This window comes from Salarias fasciatus, chromosome 2 (assembly GCF_902148845.1).
Source record: "Salarias fasciatus chromosome 2, fSalaFa1.1, whole genome shotgun sequence".
Lineage (NCBI taxonomy): Eukaryota > Metazoa > Chordata > Actinopteri > Blenniiformes > Blenniidae > Salarias > Salarias fasciatus.
This window is the reverse complement of record NC_043746.1, coordinates 560,725-568,753: the sequence shown is the minus strand read 5'-3', so window position 1 is coordinate 568,753 and position 8,029 is coordinate 560,725. Positions and strand designations below refer to the sequence as shown.

At 48.8% G+C, this 8,029-nt stretch overlaps 1 protein-coding gene across 1 annotated transcript; it reads right to left on the bottom strand.

Annotated features, from left to right (window-relative positions):
* Positions 1-3,604: 3,604 nt before the first annotated feature.
* On the bottom strand, positions 3,605-5,298 carry LOC115404249 (putative uncharacterized protein DDB_G0271982; the record flags this gene model as incomplete). The annotated part of the gene is made up of 2 exons (XM_030113504.1): positions 3,605-3,652; positions 5,236-5,298. Coding segments are annotated over 2 exons (111 nt in total), but the record flags the coding sequence as incomplete, so codon positions are not given.
* Positions 5,299-8,029: the final 2,731 nt, after the last annotated feature.

Here is an 8,029-nt window from a genome sequence, read left to right as displayed (position 1 = left end):
CCCTCACAACACGTTTGGGTCTGCCAAGTCTGTCCGATCAATTTATGTTTGTATAGCCCAGTATCACAACAGCTGCCTCAGAGGCTTCAAGATGTTACATTGATTGGTAAAAATTTCTGAGATTGATAAAGACTTTGATAATCACAATGAATCACAGTGTAGTGTCTATATAAACAGTCCACAGACAGAACAGAGTGAGAACGTTGACATCAGACCAATAAACATAGTGGCATGAACAGTCCACAACAGCTCGTCAATGACTGAACTAAGTCATGTTAGAATGTTAAAACAATAAAAACAGTGAATAACAGTGAGAGGGTCTAAGGCGGTGGTTGCTTCGTTTTGTCTCGTTACTGTGACTTTGACATATTAACATTATGCTTATTCACTGTTTTTATTTTTACCGGCCAATGTAACATCTTGAAGCCTCTGAGGCAGCTGTTGTTGTGATACTGGGCTATACAAAAATAAATTGATTGATTGATTGATTGATTGATAAGCATAATGTTAATATGTCAGATTCACAGTAATGAGACAAAACGAAGCAACCACCGCCTTAGACCCTCACATCCAGCAAGAAAAAACTCCAAAAACCCAGTGGGAGAAGAAGAGATCTTGGGGAGAACCACAGTATGGAGGGATCCCTCTCCCAGGGACGGACAGCTTTGGCAACAGCTAGCATGAGACAATAAGAATAACAGCCTAGGACTATGTTGAGGACAGTCCGTTGGAATGTATGTAGATACAAGAACCTGTCTGTCCTATCTCCTTCTCTTTCTGTCCCCTCACCCCAACCGGAATAACAGAAACCTCTCCTCCTCTGAGCCTGGTTCTGCAGGGTTCTCCTCCTCTGAGCCTGGTTCTGCAGGGTTCTCCACCTCTGAGCCTGGTTCTGCAGGGTTCTCCACCTCTGATCCTGGTTCTGCAAGGTTCTCCTCCTCTGAGCCTGGTTCTGCAGGGTTCTCCTCCTCTGAGCCTGGTTCTGCAGGGTTCTCCACCTCTGATCCTGGTTCTGCAGGGTTCTCCTCCTCTGGGCCTGGTTCTGCAGGGTTCTCCTCCTCTGGGCCTGGTTCTGCAGGGTTCTCCTCCTCCGAGCCTGGTTCTGCAGGGTTCTCCTCCTCTGAGCCTGGTTCTGCAGGGTTCTCCTCCTCTGGGCCTGGTTCTGCAGGGTTCTCCTCCTCTGGGACTGGTTCTGCAGGGTTCTCCTCCTCTGGGCCTGGTTCTGCAGGGTTCTCCTCCTCTGGGACTGGTTCTGCAGGGTTCTCCTCCTCTGGGCCTGGTTCTGCAGGGTTCTCCTCCTCTGGGCCTGGTTCTGCAGGGTTCTCCTCCTCTGGGCCTGGTTCTGCAGGGTTCTCCTCCTCTGAGCCTGGTTCTGCAGGGTTCTCCTCCTCTGAGCCTGGTTCTGCAGGGTTCTCCTCCTCTGGGCCTGGTTCTGCAGGGTTCTCCTCCTCTGAGCCTGGTTCTGCAGGGTTCTTCCTGTTAAAAGGGAGTGTTTCCTTTCCACAGTCCTGATGCTGCTCATGTGGATCTGTTGGGTTTCTCTGTGAAGGTCTAGAAACCACCATGCTGTAATTGGGACTTCATGAATAAAGCTGACCTGAACTGAATGGAAGTGGATTCCATTGGAGAGCTGAGGGAGGGAGGGAAGCCACAATGCTTCGTCCGCACAGAGTTCCTACAGTTCTTGTATGAAAGAAAGCTGCCGTCGTGACACATGTTCACTGAACAGAGTGTGAAAGTTCACATCTGGAAGGTCTTCAGGCGACGAACACGGCTTTCACTGAGGAGTTTCAGGTTGATTCGATTGAGCACAAAATCAATAGAATATTTACAACGGTTCTTTGTTCTTTTAGTCAAACCTCGGTCTGTTGTGTGAAGGATCCAGTGAATTTTTGGCTGATTCAAACCTGAAGAAGTGGGATCCATCGGTACTGAAACATAGCTGAACAGCCGCCATCAGACACTTCAGCGTGTTTTCTTTTTCCTTTTATTTATGATGGTAAAATTTCAGCTGGGATTTCCACTGGTGGAGTTTTTAGAACAGTGTTTCTGACCCAGTTTGTTTCATTCTGGCATGAGTAAGGGCTAACTGTGGTCTTCTAAGATGTAAATAAATAACACCATGATGAATAATCTAATTTGTTTGGTTCAAAATTTGCATTGGATACTAGAAAAAAATTGAGAAAACAGAGAAAATGTCCTCTAATAAAGCCTCAGTCAAATCATGGGGAGCCAGCTGAGTCCCACCACAGTAACATCAGCATCTCTGCAGAATGATTGAACCTGTTCAATGACTCAAGTTGTGGGTATTAGTTAAAAAGCATAAACCTCCAGCGTTTTGTGTCATCTGGAACAAACAGTTCTCCAAATTCCTGAAGCCTCGACCGGCTCCATGCTCCTACCAGGCTACCAAGCTACCAAGCTATCGAGCAGTGATAACATTTCAAAGAACAACTGAATGTTTTTGACAAACTTCTTCACATCAACAGACACATGGCGGCAGGGACAAAGGTTCTGCACTGGAAGGCTTCATTTATATTCCCTTCACGTACACACTGTTATCATTTCCTAACAAATTGTGAAAAAATCGAGCTTCTTGCCTCCGATCATCTCCATCAGCGATACAGCCCTCCTGTCCAGAGACCCACTTCCACGCTTGGCGGTACAGAAGCCACATCGGTGACCGTTCTTAGCTGCAGACCTTTGGTGCGTCAGGCCGACTGCCTCGGCTCTAATGATCTGCGTCTGCCGCCAACGGAGACGAAAAGTTTGGCCGTTTCTTCTGAAGCCACGTTTTCAGACAAGTGCTGATCTGAACCTCCATGAATATGAAGCATCTTCCTCCCATTAAACTGGCCTTTCTTAGTCTTTACTGATACATCTTGATATATTTGCTATTTTAAGAGTTGGCCTGATAACTTATGCAATGTGCCGCTGAACTGTCTTCAGTGAATGTTTCTGCCATGAGTTTGGGCTCTTACCAGCAGAGGAAGCGTGTGTGTGAGTGTGTGTGTGTGTGAGTGTGTGTGTGTGTGTGTGTGTGTGTGTGTGTGTGTGAAACATTACATGAATATGAAAATTGCTCCCATAAATAGGCTTCACTTTAAGTTCTGTGAAACTTTAATTTGCCCCCCCCCCCCCCCCCCCCCCCCCCGGTGGCATATGAATCTCATCTCCTCGTCTCCCTGGAGGTTTGCGCCTGTGACGCTCGCTCCTCACTCTCTCTCTCTCGCTCTCTCCGTCTTGCTCCTCACTCTCTCTCTCTCGCTCTCTCCGTCTTGCTCCTCACTCTCTCTCTCTCTCTCTCTCTCCTCTCTCTCTCCTCGCTCTCTCTCTCCTCGCTCCTTTCTCCTCGCTGCTCTCTCTCTCTCCTCGCTCCTCGCTCTCTCTCTCTCTCTCCTTGCTCGCTCTCTCCTCTCTCCTCGCTCCTCTCTCTCTCTCGCTCCTCACCCTCTCTCTCTCTCTCGCTCTCTCTCGCTCCTCGCTCTCTCTCTCTCTCTCTCCTCGCTCTCTCTCCTCGCTCCTCGCCCTCTCTCTCTCTCTCGCTCCTCTCTCTCTCGCTCCTCGCTCTCTCTCGCCCTCTCTCTCTCGCTCCTCGCTCTCTCTCTCTCTCTCTCTCTCTCTCTCCTCGCTCCTCTCTCCTCGCTCTCTCTCTCCTCGCGCTCCTTGCTCTCTCTCTCTCTCTCTCCTCGCTCTCTCTCTCTCTCCTCGCCTCTCTCTCCTCGCTCCTCTCTCTCTCCTCGCCTCTCTCTCCTCGCTCCTCTCTCTCTCCTCGCTCTCTCTCTTCTCGCTCCTTTCTCCTCGATCCTTGCTCTCTCTCTCTCTCCTCGCTCCTCGCTCTCTCTCTCTCTCTCCTCGCTCTCTCTCTCTCTCTCTCTTCTCTCTCTCTCTTGCTCTCTCTCTCTCTCTCTCTCTCTCTCCCTCCTCGCTCCTCTCTCCTCGCTCTCTCTCGCTCTCTGTCTCGCTCCTCGCTCTCTCTCTCCTCTCCTCGCTCCTCGCCGCTCTCTCTCTCTCCTCGCTCTCTCTCTCTCTCTCTCTCTCTCCTCGCTCCTCTCTCCTCTCTCCTCGCCGCTCTCTCTCTCTCCTCGCTCCTCTCTCCTCTCTCCTCGCCGCTCTCTCTCTCCTCGCTCCTCTCTCCTCGCTCTCTCTCGCTCTCTGTCTCGCTCCTCGCTCTCTCTCTCTCCTCGCTCCTCGCCGCTCTCTCTCTCTCCTCACTCTCTCTCTCTCTCTCCTCGCTCCTCTCTCCTCTCTCCTCGCTCCTCTCTCCTCTCTCCTCGCTCTCTGTCTCGCTCCTCGCTCTCTCTCTCTCCTCTCTCTCTCTCCTCGCTCTCTCTCTCCTCGCTCCTCTCTCCTTGCTCCTCGCCGCTCTCTCTCTCTCTCGCTCCTCGCTCTCTCTCTCTCTCTCTCCTCGGCTCTCTCTCCTCGCTTCTCTCTTCTCGCTCTCTCTCGCTCTCTGTCTCGCTCCTCGCTCTCTATCTCTCTCTCTCCTCTCTCTCTCCTCGCTCTCTCTCTCCTCGCTCCTCTCTCCTCGCCGCTCTCTCTCTCTCCTCGCTCCTCGCCGCTCTCTCTCTCTCCTCGCTCCTCGCCGCTCTCTATCTCTCTCTCGCTCCTCTCTCTCTCTCTCTCTCCTCTCTCTCCTCGCTCTCTCTCTCCTCGCTCCTCTCTCCTCGCTCTCTCTCGCTCTCTGTCTCGCTCCTCGCTCTCTATCTCTCTCTCCTCTCTCTCTCCTCGCTCCTCTCTCCTCGCTCCTCGCCGCTCTCTCTCTCTCTCCTCGCTCTCTCTCTCTCTCTCTCTCCCTCGCTCCTCTCTCCTCGCCGCTCTCTCTCTCTCCTCGCTCCTCGCTCTCTCTCTCTCTCTCTCTCTCTCTCTCGCTCCTCGCTCCTCGCCGCTCTCTATCTCTCTCTCGCTCCTCTCTCTCTCTCTCTCCTCTCTCTCTCTCCTCGCTCTCTCTCTCCTCCTCCTCTCTCCTCGCTCCTCGCCGCTCTCTCTCTCTCCTCGCTCCTCTCTCCTCGCCCTCTCTCTCTCCCTCGCCTCTCTCTCTCGCTCCTCGCTCTCTCTCTCTCTCCTCGCTCCTCTCTCTCCTCGGTCACCCTCTCTCCACATCTCTCTCCTTCGCTCCCTCGCCCCTCCTCTCTCCTCTCTCCTCTCATCTCCTCTCCTCCTCCCCCACTCCCCCCCTCCCTCTCCCTCTCCTCCCCTGCCCTCCTCGCTCCTCTCTCCTCGCTCCTCTCTCCTCGCTCTCTCTCTCTCTCCTCGCCTCTCTCTCCTCGCTCCTCTCTCTCTCTCTCTCTCCTCGCTCCTCTCTCCTCGCTCCTCGCCGCTCTCTCTCTCTCTCTCTCCTCGCTCTCTCTCTCTCTCTCTCTCTCTCTCTCTCCTCGCTCCTCGCCGCTCTCTATTTTGTTGTTCTGTCGCCGTTTCTTCTCCCCTCCTTCATCCGTTGTGTCGAGAGCTTCGACCTTTTTCTTGCTCTTCTCGCCGCCGCTTTCATGTCTGCCAGATGCTTTCAGCTCCAGTAAACAAGCAGAACAAACACAATAGTGATGCAGATGCAAAGGAGGGACAGAAAGTCCAGAGCTGGAAATCAATCGGCTTTCACCCTTTGAAAGGGGCGGCCGGCGTTCGGAGTCCGCCTGCCGGAGGTCGGCCGTGCATCAATACCGCAACCCGCGATGGCCTCGCACCGAGCCGATGCAGACGGGTCGGTGAGGGATGAGGCGGAGGACGACAGCCGAGAAGGAAAATGAAGCTCAGCGATGGAGAGAGAATGAAGAAAATGACAAATAATGGTTCTCATAGCTGCAGATCATCGTCTGCTGCACAAATATTTGACTGGGCAAAGTTCAGAGCCGACTGCCGAGTTGAAAAGTTTTTGGAGGACGACAGAAGGAGAGAGGGAGACTCACCCCTGAGGAGAACTTCGAGCACCGACTGACCAAATGAGAAAAGTTTGATTTGAAGCAGAATTGCTAATATATAGTCCTGAAGTGGCTTTTTTTCTGTATTATTAATAGTATTTGTTAAATTGCTGAATGAGACGTTACTGTTAATCTTAAATTTTTCTTTTTGAGAAGTATTAGACTGGATTTGGATCCTCAGGCACCACTGCCCGACTCGACTGATTCAACGTGACGGCTCTGCAGAAGTCCAGGTGAAAGTCTGAAACTATGCAGAGCAGAGTCCTGGAGCAGGAGAAAAGCTTCTGAAATGATCCGTTCTCCATGGGTGAGAGAAAATGAGAAAGAAAGAGTATTTTATTAAACCTGAACTATAATTTAAACCCTTTAACAGACAGTTCTTTACATTTACCGGCGCCACACTCTGTGCTTCAACATCTTTAAACGAGACCCGGATCGCCTAAAGCGAACCCTGAACATTTATCAGCTGACCTCCACTTTTCAAAGAAAACAGGGACCCGGTGTAAACTTCACAGAGATTTGTTTAGAGCAGTACTCTTTGAAGACTCCTGGTTTTGTACTGGCCAGGCTTCCCTGAATTCCTTCATTATGATAACTTTAAGTAAACCTGCATTCTTAGAACAGGCTTATGTTCAAGCAGGGAATCAGATTCCTGAAAAAAGAAGAATGTTAGACTGAAAAACACCTGCATTCATCAAACTACACCCCTTCAAGTGAAAACACACGGAACACTCATTGTATTTCAGGGGTCCGTTGACACAACAATGGAAATCAACTTTTTGAAAATTCCTAAACTGCACATGAGCAGTGGTGACCAGTGCTTCAGCACACGGGTGAGTAGATGTTACCAGTCTTGTTCTTGGCAGCCTATTTTGATTTAGTTTTAGTTTTATGTCTTTATGGTTATTAGTTTTAGTCACATTTTAGTCATTTCTACACTTCATAGTTTTAGTCTAGTTTTAGTCGACGAAAAACCAAACAGGTTTTAGTCAAGTTTTAGTCATTAAAAAAGGCTTAAAAGGAAAAAGACGAAGGAAACAGTAACCCAAACAGACATAATAAAATATACTTAAATGGCACAAAACCAACAGAACACATTGATGCCTTTGAATATTAAATAATAAACTGGACTAGTCTGACACTTTGCTAACTCGGTGCAGAGCTGATATGAGCTCTGCAGACAGAATGAGGACTGAAGGAGTTTTACTGATACTTTCAAGCTATTTTTATAATGTCCGTACTGATATAAAGGCTGAGATCTTTTATTAAAACTGGTCTGTTATGTTTCTGTTCCTGATCTGAACTGGTCAGAGTAACTGCCTGTTATTCTTTTGGAGGAGCGATAAAACCAATATTAAGATGGTTATTAGGAAAATACGACCATTAAAACTGAAATAAACTAAATTAATTCCTTGGTTCACCTGATGGTATGAAACACTGGAAGTCTTCAAAACTGAAATGACAAACAGAACTTCAGTTTATAAACTTTGTAAGTATTCCTTACCTGAATTTTCTCTATACACATTTTAACGGAAAGTGAAAATACAGTTCTTCAAAATAAGACCACACCTGAACTATTTAAAAAAAAAAAAAAAAACAAGAAAAGAAAAAGTAAAGATTTATTAGGTATTTGGGGAAAAAAAATCTTCACTAATCAACAGTGAGCTCCTGTTGCAGCTTCACAGTAAGAACAAGTCAAACAGTGGATCAGATCCTCCGTCTGCCACTAGGAGGCGTTCTGTTTTATGTTCTGCTGGATTCTGATTAAAGTTCATCCATAAATCCGCGTCTTTTCCTCCCAAAGCTGCTGCCACGCCCTGTAGTGGCCGGTGCTGCAGTGCAGGCTGGTCAAACAGGAAGCAGCTGGTGAACTGCTGATATTTTCAGAGTAAAGCAGCTGATCTGTGTGAACAAGCTGGAGGAATCACATTTGTTTTAATTCATTTTGAAAGTCAAATTACTGACATTCTCGCCTCGTCAATGGAAACAACAGATACGTCTCGTCATATTTCCGTCTTTTAAGGGATATTTTTAGCTGGTCACGTCTCGTTTTAGCCACGGAAAAAAGGGGCGTTGACGACATGTTTTCGTCTTCGTCATCGTTAAGGAAAACA